Here is a 23,182-nt window from a genome sequence, read left to right as displayed (position 1 = left end):
TCTGCGTTTGGTTCCATGCAAGGCTTCTTCCCATGCGGCAAATGCAAAGCATGTAAAATGAGTAAAAGAGTCTTGAGTTATAAAATCCCGCATGTAGCGACAACGCAGAAAAATCAGAAGTTTCCTCACGTGTACTACCCCCTACTGTGTTTACTGTTTAACGTGCCCATGTGGGCTACGTTACGTAGGGAGCACCATCAATCCCATGAAAATGAGGATACTGGAACACATGAGGGCCATCGTGAAGGGCGATGAGACTTACCCTGTTGCGCGTCACTTTGACAAGGTCCATCAACGCAACAGGGATTTACTCAGTTATTTTGGCCTGGATCATGTTCCCAGTAATCCCAGAGGAGGCGACAGACTGCTTAGACTCCGAAGGTTAGAGTCCCGTTACATCGTTGATATGCAGACAAAGCACCCCCTAGGTCTTAATATTAGTGAAGATCTAGCTGTACATCTGGGAGATTAGTATGCTGTGATGTATTGCATTTAACTGCTCTTATGATGTTCTCTTGGAAGATCTTTCCTTAGCCAGGTTTTCCAATTTAAACTGTACTTGCCACTTGTATTATATTGCATATTTGTATATATGTATATTCCTCTCTAACCTCTTGATTCTTCATCCTTTTTGTTCTCTCTTACATGTCTCTCTCTTCATTTGCTATTCTTCTTTTTGGTCACAGCTTTACACAGGTTTGTAGCAGCATGAGGCTTGTGCCCATCCAGGGCTCAATTATGTTTGATTTCGTATATACTTCAATTTGTTGTGTATATGGATACGCCCATTAGGGGCATGACTGCGAGCGATTTTTGCTGTGGATTTGCTATTTGCATATGGCGCTCGTATTGGGAACTGATTTCCATTTGATTTTCTGTTGTCCCTCTTTGCTTTCTATTAACCATGTGTTCTTAAGCTGTGCTAAGATGGCGCTTCAGTAAACAAAGATTAAGGTTTATTACCGAAACGCGTCTGTTTGGTTTGTCGTGCAGTGCTGTTTGGAATTTGAATAAAATTTTCCAAATTGTCCCCCGAGAGTGCTTTTTTCACCGCGTGGACAGTGGATGTGTCCTGGACGCGGAACGGAGCAGTAATTTATTGAGTGGGTGCACCCCCACTACGAGGAGCACCCGCCTGAGAGTGCGTGCCTTTGGTGTTTGCAGGAGCTTTAATATATATATATATATATATATATATATATATATATATATATATATCAAAACAAAACCCTTTCAGGCATAGAGTGACGCATAAATTATGCAAAAAAGAAGGAGAGAACTCTGGATAGGTCTCAGTTTAGGTGGAAAGCAGCTCCTGTTAGAGCACTCTCAACACCAGCGACACTCTAGATCTGCTCACCTCAAATGTCTGTTTTTCTATCAAAGTTTTTAAGCATAGGATTAGACAGTGCTATCCATGCCGAGATAGAAAATGACAAAGTCTTTCGCCATTTAAACAGCAAAGTCTTTAAGCATAGGACTAGTACAGTGCAGTCCTTGCCGAGCTGTCAAATAACAAAAGCCATTTATCACTCCAGGCACAATATTACAGCTTTGAATTGGTAAAATACCAACTCAAGCCAACCTGAAATGAATAAAAGCAACCCGTATATATATATATTCCGATGATATTGGTGATTATTTATGCATAGATTTTGGTATACTTATATATTTATATATTTATATTTCATTGTATTTATGCATTTATTTCTTTATTTATTTATTTATCTATGTAAATGATTGCCAAATGTATGTCATTGGTGCCAGGCATTAGCCGATATTTTGATTGAAATTGTTACCTACTAGAAAACCACTTTGGTAGTATTTTCTTTATGTCCATAATTGCTCTTGCCACCAATCAAATACTTGTTTTTTTTCTGCAGTTGCACTTTAAAAGTCGGCCTATCTGTTCTCTAGGCGTCATGTGATCAAGGCCTCCGTTTAGGCTGAAATATGTTCACTGAAAAAAACATAGGTTTCAGCCACGTTATAGTTAGGAATTAGCATTTTTTTTAAACTTAGCAATTCAATGAAAAAACCATAGGTTTTAGCCACATTATAGTTAGGAATTAGCATTTAAAAAACCTTAGGAATTCACTGAAAAAACCATAGGTTTCACACATGTTATAGTTAGCTGGACATTTCACTCATACAAAACCATTGAAATTCCCCAGTTATAGTTAGTTCAGCTAACTATAACTCGCGCGCCCGCAATGCGCTGCTTCTGACGTCACATATTACATCACTCATGACGTGGTCAGTGACATCACTCAAAGGTTTTGTAAATGATAATTTTTAAATGTATTAATTGTTATCTTTTTTTTATACTGATTTACTACATTGTTTTAAAGTATTTATTTTTAGATATTTTATTTTTTAAATTACATTACATATTTTTAATATAAATTGAAAAAAATGTTTTTAAAAATATTGAAATTGTAATATTTTGTTTTTTTATTTTATATATTTTTTATTTATATATATTTTATATAGCAGGCAATGATATCCTATGGAAGGAAATTCAAGTTACTGGTAATTACAGTTAAAATTACTTTTCAGGATCAGTAGTGGGCTGAAAGATGCAGCACTGAGGTCTCTCCTGATAACAGGTGAGTAAATCGAATTCATAGTTTCGCTGATTTTAGAGGAATTTTTTAAAGTTCCAAAACTCCACACACAAGAATTTCCAAGTGAAACCAGTCAATGTTAGCCTATGGAAGGAAATTCAAGTTACTGTAAGTATGGTTAGAATTACTTTTCAGGATCAGTAGTGGGCTGAAAGATGCAGCACTGAGGTCTCACCTAATAACAGGTGAGTAAATCGGAATTCGTAGTTCGGCTGATTTTAGAGGAATATTTGTACATTTCAAAAATAGACACTTAGAAACTTTTCTGGTGAAAACCACACAATAGATTCCTATAGAAGGAAATACAAGTTACAGGTAAGTACACTTAGATTTACTTTTCAGGGTCCGTACTGGGCTCATAGATGTAGCACTGAGGTCTCTCGTGAAAGCAGGTGAATAAATCGGAATTCGTAGTTCGGCTGTTTTAGAGGAATATTTTGCTCAATAGTGAAGAAAGGGGGCGGGGCCTGAGGTGACATGTGTGCAAACACGCCCTGTGGCGCGTGTTAAGTTGGGGAATTAATTCCTCTTCAATCCTGAGGTCCCCTGTGGGCCAACTAGCCCACCAGGTATCTCCAGTATGTGCCAGAGAGCGGCGTTGCAGAGAGGTGTTCAGAGGGCACTCCCCCTTTTTACAACACTCTGCAACGCAGCTCCGTGGCGCTTACTGGAGGTACCTGTTGGGCTAGTTGGCCCCTAGGGGACCTCTGGATTGAAGAGGAATTATTTCCCCAACTTAAAATGCGCCACAGGGCATGTTTGCACACATAACACCTCAAGCCCCGCCCCCTACCTTCACCACTGTGCAAACGCGCCCCGTAGCGCGTTCTAAGTTGGGGGATTAAGTCCCTTGCATCCTGGGGGTCCCTGGGGGCCAACTAGCCCACCAGGAACCTCCAGTATGCGCCAGGGGGCGGCGTTGCAGAGAGGTGTAAAAAGGGGCGTGGCCTTATTACACCTCTCTGCAACGCAGCCCCATGGCGCGTTTCCAGATTGGGAACTAAATCCCCTTGAATACTGAGGGTCCCTGGGGGCCAAGTAGCCCACCAGGAACCTCCAGTATGCGCCAGGGGCCTGTGTTGCAGAGAGGTGTAAAAAGGGAGGTGGCCTCATTACACCTCTCTGCAACGCAGCCCCCTGGTGCATTTCCAGAGGGGGAACTAAATCTACTTGAATACTGGGGGTCCCTGGGGGCCAACTAGCTCACCAGGAACCTCCAGTATGCGCCAAGGATCTGCGTTGCAGAGAGGTGTAAAAAGGGGCGTGGCCTCATTACACCTCTCTGCAATGCAGGCCCCTGGCGCGTTTCCAGAGGGGGAACTAAATCCCCTTGAATACTGGGGGTCCCTGGGCACCAACTAGCCCACCAGGAACCTCCAGTATGCGCCAGGGGGCTGTGTTGCAGAAAATTGTGTAAAAAGGGGCGTGGCCTCATTACACCTCTCTGCAATGCAGCCCCTTGGCGCGTTTCCAGAGGGGGAACTAAATCACCTTGAACACTGGGGGTCCCTGGGGGCCAACTATCCCACCAGGAACCTCCAGTATGCACCAGGGGCCTGCGTTCTAGAGAGGTGTAAAAAGGGGCATGGCCTCATTACACCTCTCTGCAACGCAGCCCCCTGGTGCGTTTCCAGAGTGGGAACTAAATCTCCTTGAATACTGGGGTCCCTGGGGGCCAAGTAGCCCACCAGGAACCTCCAGTATGTGGCAGGGGGCTGCGTTGCAGAGAGGTGTAATGAGGCCACGCCCCTTTTTACACCTCTCTGCAACGCAGCCCCCTGGTGCATACTGAAGGTTCCAGGTGGGCTACTTGGCCACCAGGGACCCCCAGCATTTAATGGGAATTACTCCCCCCTCTGCAAACGCATCAGGGAGCGTGTTTGCAGAGTGGTGTTTTTTTGGGGATCGGCAGGGTATGCGTAAACTACGCGCATCCCACGATTTAAAAAAAAAAAAGAAAAAAAAGTTTTGGGCCTTGGGGGTCCTTGTGGGACCCCCTAAGCAGGCCTAGGAGGTCAGGGTATTTCTACCCTGCCCACTTTGCGTCTTTTGCGCTCTTGTTTTTCTGTTTTCACACATATCACCTCAAGCCCTGCCCCCTACCTTCACCACTGTGCAAACGCGCCCCGTAGCGCGATCTAAGTTAGGAGATTAAGTTCCCTTGAATATTGGGGGTCCCTGAGGGCCAACTAGCCCACCTGGCACCTCCAGTATGTGCCAGGGGGCTGTGTTGCAGAGAGGTGTAAAAAGGGGCATGGCCTCATTACACCTCTCTGCAACGCAGCCCCATGGCGCGTTTCCAGAGTGGGAACTAAATCCCCTTGAATACTGGGGGTCCCTGGGGGCCAAGTAGCCCAGCAGGAACCTCCAGTATGCACCAGGGGGCTGCGTTGCAGAGCGGTGTAATGAGCCCACGCCCCTTTTTACACCTCTCTGCAACGCAGCCCCCTGGCGCATACTGGAGGTTCCTGGTGGGCTACTTTGCCCCCAGGGATCCCCAGTATTCAAGGGGAATTACTTCCCCCTCTGCAAACGCGCCAGGGGGCGCGTTTGCAGAGTGGTGTTTTTTTTAGGGAATCGGCAGGGTACACGCCAGGGGGCGCGTTTGCAGAGTGGTGGTTTGTTGGGGGAATTGGCAGGGTACGCGTACCCTACGCGCATCCTGTGATTTAAAAAAATATATATATTTATTGGGCCTTGGGGGTCCTTGTGGAACCCCTTAAGCAGGTCTAGGGGGTCAGGGTGTTTCTACCCTGCCCCCTTTGCGTCTTTTGCGCTCTTGTTTATCTGTTTTCACATATATCATCTCAAGCCCCGCCCCCTACCTTCACCACTGTGCAAATGAGCCCCGTAGCGCGTTCTAAGTTGGGGGATTAAGTTCCCTTGAATACTGTGGCTCCCTGGGGGCCAACTAGCCCACCAGGAACCTCCAGTATGCGCCAGGGGGCTGCGTTGCAGAGAGGTGTAAAAAGGAGCATGGCCTCATTACACCTCTCTGCAACGCAGCCCCCTGGCGCGTTTCCAGAGTGGGAACTAAATCCCCTTGAATACTGGGGGTCCCTGGGGGCCAAGTAGCCCAGCAGGAACCTCCAGTATGTGCCAGTGGGCTGCATTGCAGAGAGGTGCAATGAGGCCACGCCCCTTTTTACACCTCTCTGCAATGCAGCCCCCTGGCACATACTGGAGGTTCCTGGTGGGCTACTTTGCCCTCAGGGACCCCCAGTATTCAAGGGGAATTACTTCTCCCTCTGCAAACGCGCCAGGAGGCGCGTTTGCAGAGTGGTGTTTGTTGGGGGTATCGGCAGGGTACACGTACCCTACGCGCATCCTGCGATTTAAAAAAAAATGTAAAATAGATTTTTGGGACCTTGGGGGTCCTTGTGGGACCCCCTAAGCAGGCATAGGGGGTCAGGGTGTTTCTACCCTGCCACCTTTGCGTCTGTTGCGCTCTTGTTTTTCTGTTTTAACACATATCACCTCAAGCCCCGCCCCCTACCTTCACCACTTTGCAAACGCGCCCCGTAGCGCATTCCACATTGGGGGATTAAGTCCACTTGAATATAGGGGTTCCCTGGGGGCCAACTAGCCCACCAGGAACCTCCAGTACGCGCCAGGGGGCTGCCTTGCAGAGAGGTGTAAAAAGGGGCGTGGCCTCATTACACCTCTCTGCAACTCAGCCACCCTGGTGCATTTCCAGAGTGGGAACTGAATCCCCTTGAATACTGGGAGTTCCTGGGGACCAAGTAGCCCACCAGGAACCTCCAGTATGCGCCAGGGGGCTGCGTTGCAGAGAGGTGTAATGAGGCCACGCCCCTTTTTACACCTCTCTGCAACGCAGCCCCCTGGCACATACTGGAGGTTCCTGGTGGGCTACTTGGCCCCCAGGGACCCCCAGTATTCAAGGGGAATAACTTCCCCCTCTGCAAACGCGCCTGTGGTGTTTTTTTTGGGGATCGGCATGGTACGCATACCCTACGCTCATCCCGCGATTTAAAAAAATAATGTTTTTGGGCCTTGGGGGTCCTTGTGGGACCCCCTAATCAGGCCTAGGGGGTCAGGGTGTTTCTACCCTGCCCCCTTTGCGTCTTTTGCTCTCTTGTTTTTCTGTTTTTTGGTGCCTTGGTTCTACCGAGGCACAAGATGGCTGCCAACACTTCCCGGTTGACAGACAGTTGACAGCCAATTAGCATGCAGCTCGTGCTCGTAATGGTACGCGGACTATCCGCGGACAGTACGGATACCATACTTCGTCTATTGATATATATATGATTTTACTTTTTGATTTTTTCAGGAACTACTGAACGGATTTACACCATTTAACAAATGCACAATCTATGGACCAAACTCTACCTTTTTTGGTGTAATTCCGTTCAGAAGTTCGGGCTGTAGCCATGTCTAACGGTTCCTATGGAAAATTGCATTGGGGAAAACACGTTTTGGGACCCCCCTTTTTTCTAAGGCCCCGCTTGACGAATCACCCCCAAACTTTCAGGATAGGAGTGGAGCGAAGATTCGTCAACCAGCGCCAAAGTTATTCCAAATAGAATGTTGCGGATTTCCTATGGAAACTAGGTCCTAACTATAACTACCTACTGGCGACCGCAAGTAGGTAATATATATATATATATATATATATATATATATATATATATATATATATATATATATATATGCACTACCTACTTTGCTAGGATTTCCACTACCTTTGAATGGTTTAATCATTTAAATGAATTATTAATACCTTGAAGTATCCTTACAAACTTGTTTAAAGATCATTTGCAGCATGGGTAGTAGTAAAGCGTGTTGGATGCTGGCTTGGCCAAAGTCCAGCTCTTGCAGCCAGTCCCCTTGTAGAGACCCAAAGGCAGTGAAATGTATGGGTTAGTGACACGTAAGGGGCAGCAAGGCTTAGCTATAGGTCCTGTAGCCAGTCCCTCTGAATCCAACTCAAAAGGTTGTACACCATTTTCCATTGATTTTCACTCTTTCTCCGGCATTCATTCACCCTCTAAGTACTATGCTTAAGTAATCCCTCCTTCTGCAGAGTAACCAGACAGGAGAACCAATCCTACGTACCTGCTTTAAAAGTACTGCTACCTTGTAGGCATTTGGCCATCGCTCTCCTAAACTTTCTACACAAGCGCCATTAGAAGTAAAAGTACATGCATGAGTATAATTTATTGTAAAGCAATATTTTTTGTATTATATCAAACATCTTACCTCTGGAATGATGACCAGACCAAACATTAAACCTAAAAGGACCATGTTTACGCCATATAACCATCGGAGGAATATAAAATATGATGCTACCGAAGACCCAAAGTGACCTTTAACATAAGAAAATAGAAAACATCAGTATGACCGAAAAGCAATAGCACATCTGTTTTTTAAAGGCGAGTAGAGCTCAACTCCAAGCATTTTATTAAAAACATCACGAATAGCCTCTCTTAAGTAAATGCTGAAATACATATGTTTTCAATTGGGAGCATTTACTTGTAATCTGAATTAGGCACATAGTTTATATATTCATTATATATACAGTAGCAATGAGCCAAGACAATTAAGAAACAATGAATAAAAACTGAGTATGTCAATGCAGCCAATGAATCTTTGATTTCTGAATCCCTTTATGTCTTCTGACAGTAGTCATGGTTGAAGGACTATAAAGTATATTAGTAAAATCTGAACTATCAGATTTACGGAATAAATAATGGCAATTCTGAAAAGTAGGCTAATTGATAGGCATTAAAAATCAAGTAAATAGGAAATACACCAAGCATGCACAGAAAATGGACTACCTGAAGATTTCATCGATATGCTGACCTTGATCATTATTTGATAGAAAAGCAGACATGATGTGTATTTAATAGTGGCAATGTATGTATGCATTCCTGAGTAGATGAATATCTGATTGTAGTTAAAGTGCACCTGTAGAGCTAGCATTGTTTAAACTACTTTGACCTGCTCATTTATGGTTCCAAACTTTTTTTATTAAAGTTTTATAACAAACACATACACTCAAGTACATCCAATAGGCCGGTGAGGGGAAGAACTTGAGAGGGGGAGAATCCACTCGAGAGCGAGGAGGGGTCCAATGGAGTGTGGAGGGAAGGGGTTAGGTCTGGAAAGGGGGAGTGGGAAGAAGAGGAGGAGGAAGGTGATAGAGGACAACATGCAAACATCTCCAGTAGGGACGAGTCCTCAACAAGAGTAGGAGAAAATCGCCCGCTGACGGGATAGAGTTCCATCTTAGTGTCTAGGCAGGGGGAGAGGACGTTGTTGTGAGTTGAAGAACTCATAGGCAGCCAGGGCGAGAAAGTTCTCTGAAGTCCTGCACTAAGAAATGCACACAGGTTGCCCACATTTTGTCAAACTTTGGTAGGTGGGACTCTATGACTGCAGTGAGTTTTTCCATCTCCAGTTGATCGCACAGTTTGTGTAGCTAGTCTGCGTTGGTCAGAGTGCTATCTGCGCCCCAGTTAGCTACAATCACCTGTTTCACTGCTCAGAGAGCAGGTTTAATAACTTTCACTTTTCAAGATTGCAGGGGGTAGGTCTGGACATTGGGTAATCCCAATAAAATGTATCTTGAGAAGCTCTGCATCACTTAATTCATCGATGTCGTGGTAGAAAGATGTATCAGTATCGATGTAGTCTGGGGCAAATTCACAGGAGGTGGGGGAGTGTGCCAGGCTCTCCGCAGGAACGCAAACATCTGTCTGTTGTGCCTTGCCTCCACACTGCCAATTTGGCTGGGATGTAGTACCAGTAATGAGTTGTCTTGAGCATGGTTTCCCGCCCTGGAGAGTAGCAGGCGTAAAAGCAGGTTCTGAAAAGGATTTCCACTCATTATTTGGGTGAGAAGGTGCACTTGAGCTGAGCTTCCTATCTGGCTTGAACTATAGATGGCTTGAGAGGTTTCATCGGAAAGCCGTAGATGTCAGATAGCAGTCATTTGTCACTAGTAGGGGTGACTATCCATTTTTTAATGTTGTCAGTCTATGACTAGTGAAGGGATGGACCTAGGGTTGAGTGACCCAGTGTCGGACTGCTGTATCCGTTCTTCTTCTGACTCTGTCAGGTCTTCGCGACCAGGACATCGCCAGAATAACGGGAACATCTAATTTGGCTTGGCACAATCCGGTGATCCTTACAGTGATGGAGTACTGTCAATCAGCTGAGAAGATTATCAACATGGCAGATAGCATTCTGTTAATGTCATATCTAAATATGGAGGGATTCGGTCAGCTCAATGGAGTACTTAAAACTGCTGTCGCAGCAGGACGATGGTAGTCCTGCCAAGATCTAAATTAGCCCCTTCTCTATCAGGTGTAGTAGGCATTTGGTGTTGTCACTACAATTCTGCTCACAAAGAAAACCAGCTTGGTCCAGTTCAGTGAGGCCTTGCATATATGGGCTGCGTCTGACTACTAGTATACTGGTAAAGAGCTTGACAATCCCCTCATCAGACATTACGACTGGTCCTCCCTACATGGAGATCTCTGATATTTTGATCTTTTTTGCTTGATATTGTAGATAGCATGCAAAGAGTCGCCCTGCTTTATTGCCTCCTTTTTAGTATATTTGTTTGGTCCGTAGCAGTGCACATCCTGCCTTGTTGACATCCAGGGCTTTCAGCTGCTTTCTAAGTACATTTATGGGCTCTTGTGCATTGGTGGTCGACTTCCAAGGCGAGCACCCTCCCTTCCAACTCTGCTCTCTTATCCCTTCTAACTTTGTTGAGATGAGCTGAAATGGCCTGGAAATTACCACTAAGCACTGCTTTCAGGGTCTCTAACAAGCAAGGGATCAGAGTTTCTGCTGCGTTGTTGAGTTGGGAATAGTCATTGAGCACTGTTGCTATTTCTTTTCGGGTAGAGTCATAGGTGAGCAGCCTGTCATTTAATCAGCATGGTAGGCTAGGTGCTAGGAGTAAGGGAACATTGAAGGGAAGACAGGGAGGAGTATGTTTGGAGAGAGTGCAGCCACTCTCACGTCAATTTGAGTAATCATTGTGCACATGTGGGGGGAGGCCAGGAAGTAGTCTAATCTGGCATGTGCCTGGTGGGAGTCAGAGAAAAAAGTGTAAACTTTTGATGCCAGGTGGCTTGTCCACCAGATGTCCGTATAACCCATCTCCTGCAGCAATCCACCCCCTTGGGATTCAGCAGGCCATCCTGCTCTGTAGGTGTGGTCACATACTATGTTCATTTCTGTGTGGTGAGGAACGAGTTGTTTGAAGAGGCATGGGGCCAGGCCCTCAAGATCTCCAGTCTTTGTGTTAAAAGGGATACCTTTAGTTCTAATGTTGGATAGGCACATTCTGTTTTCTTGGTCATCGAAATTGTGACGGCAAAGCATGATTCTGTTCTTGCAGGCCCAGGATTGCTCACCTGTGGTTATCTTCTTTAGCGTCAGCACTGTCCTCTAAGGTGGCTACTTGTTGACCTAAATCTGCCACGTCCATCTGGACATCATTCATGTCCTCCACCACTTCATCCTTCAGGGTAGTGAAGTCTTCCCTTCCCATAATTTATTGAAAAGGGACTTAAGGAGGAGGGAGTGATGGGTGCCTGCGGTCGGCTGAGAATGGTCTAGAGCAGTGTGATCGGTAAAAGCAAGTCAGGTGGCGGGTCTGGCTTTCTCTGGCAGCTTTAGCCAGCATATCCTTCTGATAATTGTGCCATTTTTCACCCATTGCTATTGTATTTCTCCTTCATTCAGGGACTGAGGGATGCAGATGTAGACGGGGGAGTCTGTTTAAGCACCGCAGAGTAATGCGATAAACTAGCAGTGTTTTTCTGTCCATATTCCCACCTGCGGTAGCGCCACTCAGTTGTCTGCAGCAAACTGGCTGGGTCCAGACCTCCCCAAAGCTGATGCAAGGCTTCTGGTTGCAATTATTGTGCAAATTTGAGCTCTCCGCAGTTAGCTTTTGGTGATCTCCGTCATAGTCAGTGAGAGTTGGCTGGTGCGGTCTCAGCAGCTGGGGAAGGATGGGCCTCCAGTGCTCATCGCTGTCCCCTGGTGAGGCCGTTGTGGGTTCTTGGCCATCCAGTCTTGCCACTAACCCCCGTGACCACCGGTGGAGATCACATTGTGCCTGATGTGACATCCGCTGGCCCCCTGGAGGCTGCAAAGGGCAGTCAAGGTCTGGAGGATAAGGTTACTGCTCCCCCGGGCTACACCTACCTGGGCTTAGTCTCATCAGCACAGGTGAGTCAGAACACCATGTGGCACAGTGGCCTCCATCTTTACAGCTGGCCATGAGGAGAGCAGTCAAGGTGATTGCCACTAGTTAACAACAGCCTCTCATGATGTGACTTTCCGCAGGCCTCTCGACATGGCTGCATGTGAGGTTCCAGATGCGTTGCAGCAGCAAAGTGTGTAGTTTGGCGGCTCGGCACAGTGGAGCATGGCAGAACAGCTCCTACGCAGTTTCCATCTTAGACACTACCCCTGCCCAGCTTTTTTTAAATGAATGAAGGAAACATCTTAAAAGACTAATAACAGAGAGTATAATATGTACTGTTACTGAAGACAGGGAAGTAATGGAGCCTCCTGCAGCTCTCGCAAATATGTGATATAACATCAACCCAGTAACTCCTCTGCCAACTCGAAATGTCAGAAGAAGAATCTTCCTGGAACAAAAACATAGAAATACCCTTGCAACAGTGTTTATAACTGCTTCTGTGCACTAAACACTTGGGAGGAACCAGGGAGCACACAGCAGGTACTGGCCCTTGTAGGTATCCATAACTGTGTAAACAATTGTTTCATCAGCCCCATACATATTTCAACACTTAGGGTGTCCAAGAGAGTGTGGGCCAACTCCCCTCCCCTTCATACCTGTGTCGCCCACAGATAAACAAGGATTATGCTTGCTGAGAAGTGAGAAATAACACAAATGGCATTGGCCTTATCTCAGTCTAACCAATGGCCAGTGTAATTTGTGGCACTGGTTACCCTTGAGTAGAAGAGCCACTAGTGGATCAGGCACAAGCCTCTGATGTGTTGCTCTAGGTAGCTACCCTCATTGGGTCCTCACCACCACCCAGTTCTGATTAGCAGGCCCCGTGCCACTGCCCAGGCTGCACCTACTGCCATGTCCCTTATTCCACTGAGATGTAGCCTCCTATGCTGCTCGGTTTATGATTGTGTGTTGTCACAATAGGGGGTAAGGGGACAGGGCGGGTCACCGCCTTCAAATCTCTGTAACCCTCATCCTTCTCCACCTTGGTCCCAAGCACCAGCAGTGGCAGCCATCTCAGCACTTGTTTTGAGCCTCGTTACAGTGCCGGAGTCATCAACATGTGGGCCCCCTGCTGCAGCGCATTACTCTCCCTCCGATCGAGGCACAACAAGACATCTGAGGTCCATCCTAGCCACCAGTGCAATTTTGCTTTATAGCTGCCAATCAAAACTGGTACTGAGTTCACTCACGGTAAGCCTCCTGTGAGTGAACTAGAGGATTTACTGAACTGTGGCTCACTACTGAGGAACAGTCTTCTCAGTATTAGAGCTAACTGTTTTCAGTGAGTTTGCGGTGGCCAATGTGTGCTTCATTTGTGTGTAGGCCGGGAGAGCTCACCTATCAACAGGCCCTCTTGTGCACTGCCCTCTAGGGACCCCCAAACATCCAATTAGCCGGGGCTGTTTGTGACACTACTGCCATATTCTCAAAACCACCATCCTTCTTCAGGGCTCTCAGACCACTGCCCCCAAACAAAGAATAATAGATTGAGATTGTCTGAGTAATAAAACTGCAGGGACTGTTTGCTGTATGAGTTTGAATCACCCTGGATCCATCCTGTACTCAATGGGTAATCTTAGAGTGCCTGTATTCGTCCTTTCCTGTCACAACTGGGTCATCAAATTATTTCCTTCATAACCCTATCAGCTAGGTTGTTTTCTGTTTTCTGTTGGCTGAAGCCAGTAGTCCACATTCTAGATAATTTTAACACCCTTCTAGCGTTCATAGTTTTATGTCCAGTTCGCTAGTCACAAACAATGAAGATTTAGTGGAAGCTTCAGTTTGTCTGTATCCCTGTAAGGAAAAATTCATCAGAGCAACCATAAATATTAGGTCGAGTATCTAAGATCTCCTGTATATACTTTAGTATATACTTATATGTGTACGTACTTTGTGGGCTCTAGAGTTCAGCCCTAGGACTTGTCTGCTTCCGCTTAGGGACTTTTTTCCTGTTCAACTGCCTCTATTTAACTGTCTTGATAGAAAATGTTCAGTAGAGATCAGTAAAATACCATCATTGCTTTCTGCTTGTTCAACTGCCCCTATTTAGCTATCTTGATAGGAACGACCAGTAGAGATCAGTAAAATACCAGAATTGCTTTCTGCTTGTGCAACTGCCTCTATTTAACTTTTTTGATTGAAAACGACCAGCAGAGGTCAGTAAAATACCAGAATCACTTTAGCATTCTCTAGATTCCAATCCATAGAAACTGTCTTCCACGAGCACCCGAAGACAATAACTTTTTTTCAAATCTTGTATTTTCAGTGATATGACCACCGAAGGCTTTGATTTTATATTAAAAAGAGAGCATTGAACTATACCATTTCTCACTGAAAGGCACTTTTTCTCTCCATGTGTTTCCATACCTGGTGTGTTATGCAGTATGGTGTTTACTTTCCCGCCATGTTAAAGAACATTGGATGTTTCAGCACCCAGGCTAATGTGCTACATAGCTAAATACATATAAGGTCCCAAAGGCGAGACTGATTGCATTGCAAATGCGTGTTCAATATGTGGGACCTTACAATGTTGTTTTCTCAATGGATATCGTAGTAATTGCTGACATTCATCAAATCTGTCCCTTTAAAAAACAGAATTTGAGCTTTTGGGTCCCTTATGAAGATTTTGATGTGGACCAAGCAAAATGTTTGACATGCTTGCCCTTGTTGTTCTGATGGGACGTGTTTGGTTAGGAGTTCTGTTTTCATTTTAAAACAGGAAACCCAGTTATGCACCTCTGTCTGATTGTCTGAAATTGTATATGTGAACACTGAAGTAAAACGAATGACTGACAAATAAAGCTGAGACCTTACAGGCATTGCCCCCACAGAATCACACTGGCACGGTGCAATAGTTTAAAAATCAAGTGCATTAACACAATAAAAATGTTTGGGGTTGTATCTTTTTCTGAAGATAGCAGGATTTAAATTCAACATGATACTACATGTTCCTTTTACTTACCTTTTACTAAGAGACCTATTCATTTTCTAAAGATGCACTAGAGACTGATAGCGAGTTAATTGTTATTTACTGTGTGTTACACCTGACATCCTTGGCATGGTTTTCCCTCAATCTTGTTTTCTTCCTTCCTCCAGTTTTGATGAATTCGATTTTGTTGGTCTTAGGACTCTGTGCACTTTACCACTGCTAATCAGAGGGGGGAGTTGGTTATTGCGGACTTGAAGTGTTCTATGATGCATGAGTAGGTTAATTGCCGGAGGGAGACTGTGAAGGGAGACTAGGGGGACTGGAGGGGTGGGAAAAAAAGGTAGAAGGAGCAGGCAGCAAGAAAACTGTGAGCCAGGGTGGAATTAAATAGAAACACGCGAGTTGGCTGGGTACCTGAGAAGCGGGAGATTTACTGCAGGTAATCATGGGAATGTGTAGGCACTTATTCAGGATTGGAGGGCTGTGGAAAGCTGGCCGACAGTAATAGAGAAGAACCAGAATGGGAGTCCTATCTTTGTCTTTAATCCTCTGATTGAAAGAGGTAAGTTGTCCTACTATAGTTTCTCATCATTCAGATCAGTCAGGAGTTGAGTTAAGGAGAGGCTAGTCCTACCTCCCTTTTGCCAGCAGCTCATATTGTGTTTTGGTTTATGAGCCTAAAAACGAGCACCATCTTGCAGAGGTGGTTATTGGTGAAGAGGGGTGCATCAATATACAAAATGGATGTGTCACCCTTGGAAGCGCCGATGAGGGAGCCATCTTGAAGCGATGGTTCCATAGCCCGCAATGTAGACTTAATCCATAACTCCTGGGATAGTGTGGGAAACCAGCCAGCTGTCGCAATGAGCAGATGCAGCGTGTAGCAAAGTCAGCCGAGGACCAGACTGGGAGCTGGCCAGCCAGAGTGCGAAGGAGGCGCCGTGGTTCACAGAAGACCCCTGCAGAGGAAGGCAAGTTCGCTGGAACTCACAGGAGCTGCAATCGCTCACTCACCTACGTGCATTGCTGGTCGTGGGGGGAGTTGGGGCAGTGGACCACCGGGCAAATCTACACGGCCAAATGGAGGAGACCCACCGCCAGCACAAGGAGTCCCTGCTCGGAACAGCCCGAAGGGGCGGCTCTCACCACCAGCATATCGGTCCACAGCTGTCCGGATGTTCGTCCTGTTCTGCGGCCATTGGTTGCATGGGGGCCAATCGGGATCAGACCAACCGGGAGGTCTGAATATAGGTACTGACAACCCCCAGTCTCTAGGCGGCAAGGAGAAGTCAGGCGGAGAGCACCACAGCCCGACAGGGAGGCAACCAAGATGCAGCAGATCGACTCTAAAGCTAACTAGGTGCTCGTCTTACCCAGCAGCCAGCAGTTACATGAGGGCACGGCAAAATCAGAAGTCAGCACCTCGGGTCTCCAGGCGGTGAGGGCAGGTGGGTTGCACCTCAGCCCGACAGGGCTGCAATCGCAGGAAGAGGGAGATCATCCGTCCTAGTACGGTAAGTCGGGGTGCTGGCCTCACGTAGCTGCAGCTGAGGTATGCTGATTGTCTACGATATTGCAGTTTTCAGCTTTACACTATTCTGCAAAGCAAGGCTAGGAGTGAGAGGGGTTCAAATTTTATGTGATGGGCTGGGTAATACAGGGATTTAAGCAAATCTAAGCAGATTGCGATCCCAAACCCAGGGAGCCTCTGGATTTCACTCCTACTCCGTCATCCATTAGCCCTTTACTGTGTTAGTGGCCCTATTGCCAGTGGTATTTATATATTTATTCCTTCTAATACTCCACTTTCCAAAATTTGATGGTAGCAGTGTGGATGAGGACTTGTGTTTAAAAAGTACACCTTTAAGTAAAGTGAATTAAGATTTTAAAAATCCTCTAAATTGCCTTGGAACAAAACCTTTGAGTTTGAATTTTGGAATTTGGACTAAACAGTTTTTAATCCATTGTTTTGATTTTCCCAAAATTGTTCTAAGTCTGTGTTGCTAGTTGTTGTAACCCAAAACTAGGGAACCATGGAGCTAGACGTGGAAAAAACTGCCTAAGCTCAGGATGGCTGATCTTAGAGTGCAGTGTAGGCTTAGTGGGCTGCTTGCTTCCAACAAGATCAGAAAGGTAGGGTTGCTTAAGTCCCTTAGGGCCTGGGCTGGGGTAGCTGAAGAGATTCAAGGTGGGATGGAGGGTGTTCCCCCCAACCTCACCCAAGAGGAGGGCGAGGATGGTGCCTCTTCCATTTTGTTCAGTGTTAGGTAAAGTGATTCCAAATCGTGGGTAGAGGGCAGGGTCCCCTGCTCAGGAACCATGACTGTCCCTTGCAGCGAGGCACCTTGAACCCCAACTAGCTTCCATTGCCTTGGAAATGGAGACATTGGAATTAGCTAAGAATAGATGGCAGAGGAAGGAGGATAAAATAAATGGTGGCAGTAAAAATGATTAAGTGTTTGAGATGTCCAGGAGTGGTGGATTTGATCACAAACTTCCCAAGGGTATAGTGCCCAAGTACACAGAGGGGGATGACATTGATAAGTGGATAGCAGCCTTTGAGAGGGCCCTTAGAATGAGCTGGGTCTACTCTAAGTGTTGGGGTGCACTCCTGTGGGAGTTGATTACCCTGTGGGGGGATGTTGCAGAATCGTACCAGCAGATGAAGGCATGCATGGTCAAGAGATTTGGTCCGATACCAGAGCAATACAGGGGTAAGTTCAGAGAAACACAGAAAGTGAGTTCAAAGTCTTGGATAGACTTTGTGAATGTCCCAGTGAAGGCACTGGAAGGCTGGATTGTTGGTAACAAAGTTGATACATATATGAGATTGTATAATCCGTTGTTGAAAGAACATATTTTGACTCATTGTCTGAAATAGAAATTACACCAGTATCTAGTGGACTCTAAGCTGACAAATGCCAGAGAGCTGGGGGAGGTAGCTGGTGAGAAGGTGAGAACCTGGGCTTCCAATCAACACCAGGGGGGTGGCCAGAAGAAAGGAGGACAAGGCCCTCCCCAGGGGAAAGCCCCAGGGAAAGAAGGTCAAAAACAGAAGGAGTCCTCCAAAGACCCAAAAAACCTTAACAAGAAGGGGGCCTAAGCCAACCCAAATACAAAGGCAGTGGGTATCAGGAAAAGGATGGTAGGTTTTTTGATCCCTCAAAGGTGGGTAAGTGCCGGGGCACAAAAAGAGAGATGCTGTCTGCACCAAGAAGCCTGCCACTAAGGGGTCATCCCCAGGGATTGCCAGTGCGAGTGTGGGGTTCGAGAGTGCCAGAGAGAGGTAGGCAGGTGGTAGAAGCACAACCTATACAAAAGGAGCGTGTGATTCATCCAAATAATGATAGTGTTCCAAGGAGTGCGCTCATGTATTGTTCATTCTCTGTGTATCCAATCAAAAAAATTCCAAGGGAGCCTTGTTTAATTGGAAGGCCAATTCCAAATGTAATATTCAACCCAATTTTTAACACAAAGGTACATTATCCAATTTATCCAGCCTAATTTAATATTTAATCCAATTTTTCAACACAAAGGTACATTATCCAATGTATCCAGCCAACGTATTTCGTCCTACGTAGACATCATCAGGGCTTCTAATATCATGATAATCACATGACTTTATATTTCATGTTGTGCGCCCATCCTTGTTCTCATATCAATCTTTGTTAATTGCAAATGTTATTAATTTCCACGCTTCCTTCTAGCTTGTCTCCAACACTGTCCTTCTTTCGTACACTGTTAACTGTGAACGAAAGAAGGAAGCGAGCAACGTAGTTGATGTTTGCAATAAACAAAGATTGATACTAGAAGAAGGAGGGGCGCACATAGCTGTCAGATTTGGCATAACTGACAGGAGCAGGTGGACCCTCCAGAGAGGAGTATTGTATTGGACAGAGAGACTGACCCACCCTTAAGAGCTTGAGGTGGATTGCCTCTAAGCAAGAGGAGAGAGATGACAGTGGGTTTCATAGAATATACTGTGAAGATAGACTTTTTAAACTGAGGTGAAAAACCTCAAGGAGGGGGTCACCAGGAGGTTGGGTTGCCCCAGAAGTACAGAGAGTTCATCGTGACCTTGGGTCATGATATCCCCTTGGCAGGACATTTGGGACAGATAAAGACATGGAACCGGTAAGTGAAACATTTCTACTGGCCCCATATGTCTAAAAAGGTAAAAGAGTTTTGCAGCTCATGTGTCACCTGTCAGTCCTGTGGCATGGCAAGTGTCAAGACAAAGGATTCGCTAATGCCACTGCCAGTGGTTGAAAGGATGGGGATGGACATTATTGGTCCCCTGGGCCCACCTACTCCATCAGTGAATAGGTATCTCTTGATGGTGGTGGACCATGCCACCAGGTACCCTGAGGCAATACCTCTTAAAACCATAGATGCTCCTGCAGTGGCTAAAACACTGCTTGGTGTATTAATCAGAGGGTTTTTTCCGAAAGAAGTTGTGTCAGATAGGCCCACTTTCTGTCTAGCTATCTGACTACCATGTGGGATGAGTGTGGTGTCAACTACAAGTTTACCACTCCCCTATCACAACCAGACAAATGATCTGGCGGAGAGGTTCAACAAGACTCTGAAGGGCATGATCAATGGGCTGTCTGAGAAACTCAGGTGGAGATGGGATGTTCTCCTTCCATGCCTACTGTTTGCCTAGAGGGAGGTTCCACAAAAGGGGGTTGGTTTCAGCCCTGTTGAGTTGTTATTTGGACACCCTGTGAGGGGGCCATTGTGCCTGCTGAGAGAGTCTTTGGAAAAGCCTCTCAAAGAAGCAAAGGACAATGTGCTTGATGTGCTAGGCCTGAGATCAAGAATGGCACAGTACATATCCAAGGCAAGTAGGAAACTGGAGGCTAGCCAAGAGCTCAGGAAGCACTTGTATGATCAGAATGCTACTATGCCTCAGTACACCCCAGGACAGTTGGTGTGAGTATTGGAGTCTGTGGATCCCAGGCCCCTCCATGACTAGTGGAGGGGGCCCTGTCCAAGATTAGAAAGAAGGATGACGTTTCCTATCAGGTTGACCGTGGCACCCTCAGGAACCATCATAGGATTCTGCATGTGAACATATTGAAACCCCAACATGAAAGAGGAGATATAACCATGTTGCAGGTCACTGATGATGGAGTGGAGGAGGAACCTGAGCCAGTGCCCGACCTCCTCTCCAATAATGTGCAAGATGGGTCAGTGGAGGCAGTGGTATTTTCTCCCAAATTGACAGACCAGCAGCACAGAGACTGCAAGCAGGTGCTGGAGCAATTGGCTGGCCTGTTCTCTTTGACCCCAGGCATTAATGAGTAGTGTGTGCAACAAATTGACGCTGGTGACAGATTACCTATCACACATAAGCTGCGCAGGTTGCCTGGCCATGTCATAGCCAGCATAAAGGATGAGGTAGCTTCGATGCTGGAATTGGACCATCTGATAGTCCATGGGCCAGTCCAGGAGTGCTGAGCCAAACCTAATCCTCTGGGGACCAAAAGAGTTAAGGTTTTGTGTGGACTACAGAGGACAGAATGCAGTCACAAAGACTGATTCTCACCCTATACCTTGAGCTAATGAGCATATCGACAGGTTAGGGGCTGCTAAGTGCCTGAGTACTTTAGATTTGACTTCAGGTTCCTGCAGATTGCCCTAACATATGGAGCATAGGAGAAGGTATTCACACCAGAGGGACATTATCAGCTCAAGCTAATACTCTTTGACTTAAAGAATACACCTGCCACCTTCCCAAGTTTTGTAACAGGGTCTTATCTGGGTTGGAGCAGTTCAGTGCAGCTTATCTGGATGACATAACGGTATACAGTTCCACCTGGGGGATCACTTAAGCCAATTGAGGGAAGTGCTTCAGACCATGTAGGAGGCAGGCTTGACTAGTAAGCCTAGTAAGTGCCAAATAGAGCACAGTTATGTGGTGTACCTGGGCCACCTGGTAGGTGGAGGCCATGTACAGCCTCTCCAAGCCAAAATTCAAACCATTTTTGATTGGATAGCTCCTGTTACCCAGACTAAGGGCAGAGCATTCCTTGGACTACCTGGGTACCATAGAAGTTTTGTTCAAAATTATGGAACCATTGTGGGTCCCCTAACAGAACTGAATTCATAGAAGACACCCAAAAAGATGGATTGGAACCTAGAGTGTCAGTAGGCTTTTGACACTCTAAAAACATCTATGCATTCAGCACCAGTGTTACTGGCTCCTGATGACACATATTAATTTTTGGTTCAGACAGATGCTTCAGAACAAGGGATTGGGGCAGTGTTTTGACAGTTAAATGAAGAGGACCTTGATCAGTCAGTTGCCTTTATTAGCAGGCGATCCTTTCCCAGGGGGAAGAGGTGGAGTGCCATTGAGAGCGAGAGGCTTTGCTGTAGTTTGGTCCCTGAAAAAGCTGAGACCATATCTGTTTGGGACTCACTTTCATGTACAAACTGACCATAGTCCTCTCAGGCGACTCATGCAGAGGGAATGGGAGAATTCCAAGCTGTTAATGTGGTCCATTTCCCTACAAGGAATGGACTTTACAGTGGAACACAGACGTGGGGTTGTGCATGCCAATGCTGATGGACTCTCCAGGTTTTTCCACTCAGATGATGAGCACTACCGGAATGTAGGTTAGTAACATATCACCTTTCATTTAATTGGGGGTCTATGTTGAAAAGTCTTCCTGTGCACCCCTTTTTTGTTTTGCTGACTGTTATTGCTACAATATTTTTTGTATTTTAGGTACCGTCAGGGTCTCCGCTTGGTGTCCTGGGGTGTGGGTACAGGTACTTATAAGGAAAATCCTTGTAAAATAGAGAAATTGCACATTTCACTTCCCACATTAAAGTAAAGTGCTTCCCAAAAGCACTGTTGAGTGAGGGTCTGCAATATGTTCAGATATTCAGAAGCCCTAAAGTCTCTCCTAGGTGTTCCAGGGGTGGGGGGGTCCTATAGATATAGGCACTGTCCCTATAAAAGATGTTTTATAAGCCTTGGTGTTGGAGAAATTTCCCAGTTCATTTGTCCCCATTGCAGATACCCAGCCACAAAGGATGCTTGTTTCCGGTCCAGGGAAGACATGGCTTTGGCAGTTCGGGCTGGACTGTTCCCATGAGGCACAGGGTCAGACTGATTTGCATATGGGGGTGGGGTAAGTGTTTGATTTGCTCAAACGCTCCATCCATCATCCCCTTTTGTATCACAAAGGTTAACATAACAAGAAGTTATTAGTTTATAACTAATGTTAGGTTTAACCAAAAAGTATCATTCAAGGACTCAAGAGAATGGTATTGATTAATCCAACAGCATGCAATTGTTGAATTTATCCTAAAATGTACAGACAAGAAGTTCTAAGACTTTCTTGTCTATAAGCCAAAATCCGGCCTTCCAGTGATCTGCCCTCATTGATCAGCGTTAAGTGGATTAGCCAGGCTGCTTTGATGAGGTGATAAGTAGTCCTGGGGTGACCAGCCATTCTGGGAGGAGAGGGTTCTGCTGCATAGGAATGTTAGAGCAGGGAGAGGGGTCATAAACAATGATCATCAAAGTGAGGAGGGGACAGGCAGAAGAAGCCAGGCTCACATACACCCCTACCCTTTGATCCCAGATAGATGGCAAGCTTTAGGAAGAAATGTGCAGATGCTAGGGGGAGGCAGCTTATGGAGACATGCCATCATGAGCTGGCTCTTGCCTCTCTGCTGAGACTTCAGCCATATTGCATTTTGGAGAAATAGTGCTTTCTGAGAGACCATAGGGAGACACTATGGAGGAAATGGTCATGCTCTGGGGTATTGCCCTGCACCTTATTGGACAGATGTGCCCTTCTACTTAACCCAGAGAACACTGCTTAAAACAAGAAGAAGAAGAAGGGTCCATGCTGTAAGTTCGATTTACACCTTCCAGGCCCTGCACTCTGAAGACTGTGCATGCTGAACAATCTGGAACTACCTCCCTGTGGACCTAACTTGCTTGAAAAGGACTAAAGAGTGCACTCCCCACAAACTGCAGGTTAACAGAGCTCACCTGGACCATCACCACCAACAGAACTGACTTCATAGAAGACACCCAAAAAGATGGATTGGAACCTAGAGTGTCAGTAGGCTTTTGACACTCTAAAAACATCTATGCATTCAGCACCAGTGTTACTGGCTCCTGACGACACATATTAATTTTTGGTTCAGACAGATGCTTCAGAACAAGGGATTGGGGCAGTGTTTTAACAGTTGAATGAAGAGGGCCTTGATCAGTCAGTTGTCTTTATTAGCAGGCGATCCTTTCCCAGGGGGAAGAGGTGGAGTGCCATTGAGAGCGAGAGGCTTTTGCTGTAGTTTGGTCCCTGAAAAAGCTGAGACCATATCTGTTTGGGACTCACTTTCATG

General features: G+C 46.0%; 1 protein-coding gene across 1 annotated transcript in view; it reads right to left on the bottom strand.

Annotated features, from left to right (window-relative positions):
* Positions 1-23,182, bottom strand: part of LOC144820192 (transmembrane channel-like protein 2-A) — a 583,588-nt gene that overhangs the window by 407,699 nt on the left and 152,707 nt on the right. The window contains exon 5 of the mRNA XM_078677803.1: positions 7,848-7,954. Coding sequence (XP_078533929.1) covers positions 7,848-7,954 — 107 coding nt within the window. The remainder of the gene's footprint in view (positions 1-7,847; positions 7,955-23,182) is intronic.

This window comes from Lissotriton helveticus, chromosome 2_1 (genome assembly GCF_964261635.1).
Source record: "Lissotriton helveticus chromosome 2_1, aLisHel1.1, whole genome shotgun sequence".
In the NCBI taxonomy this organism is placed as follows: Eukaryota; Metazoa; Chordata; class Amphibia; order Caudata; family Salamandridae; genus Lissotriton; species Lissotriton helveticus.
This window is presented reverse-complemented; position numbering and strand designations above follow the sequence as displayed.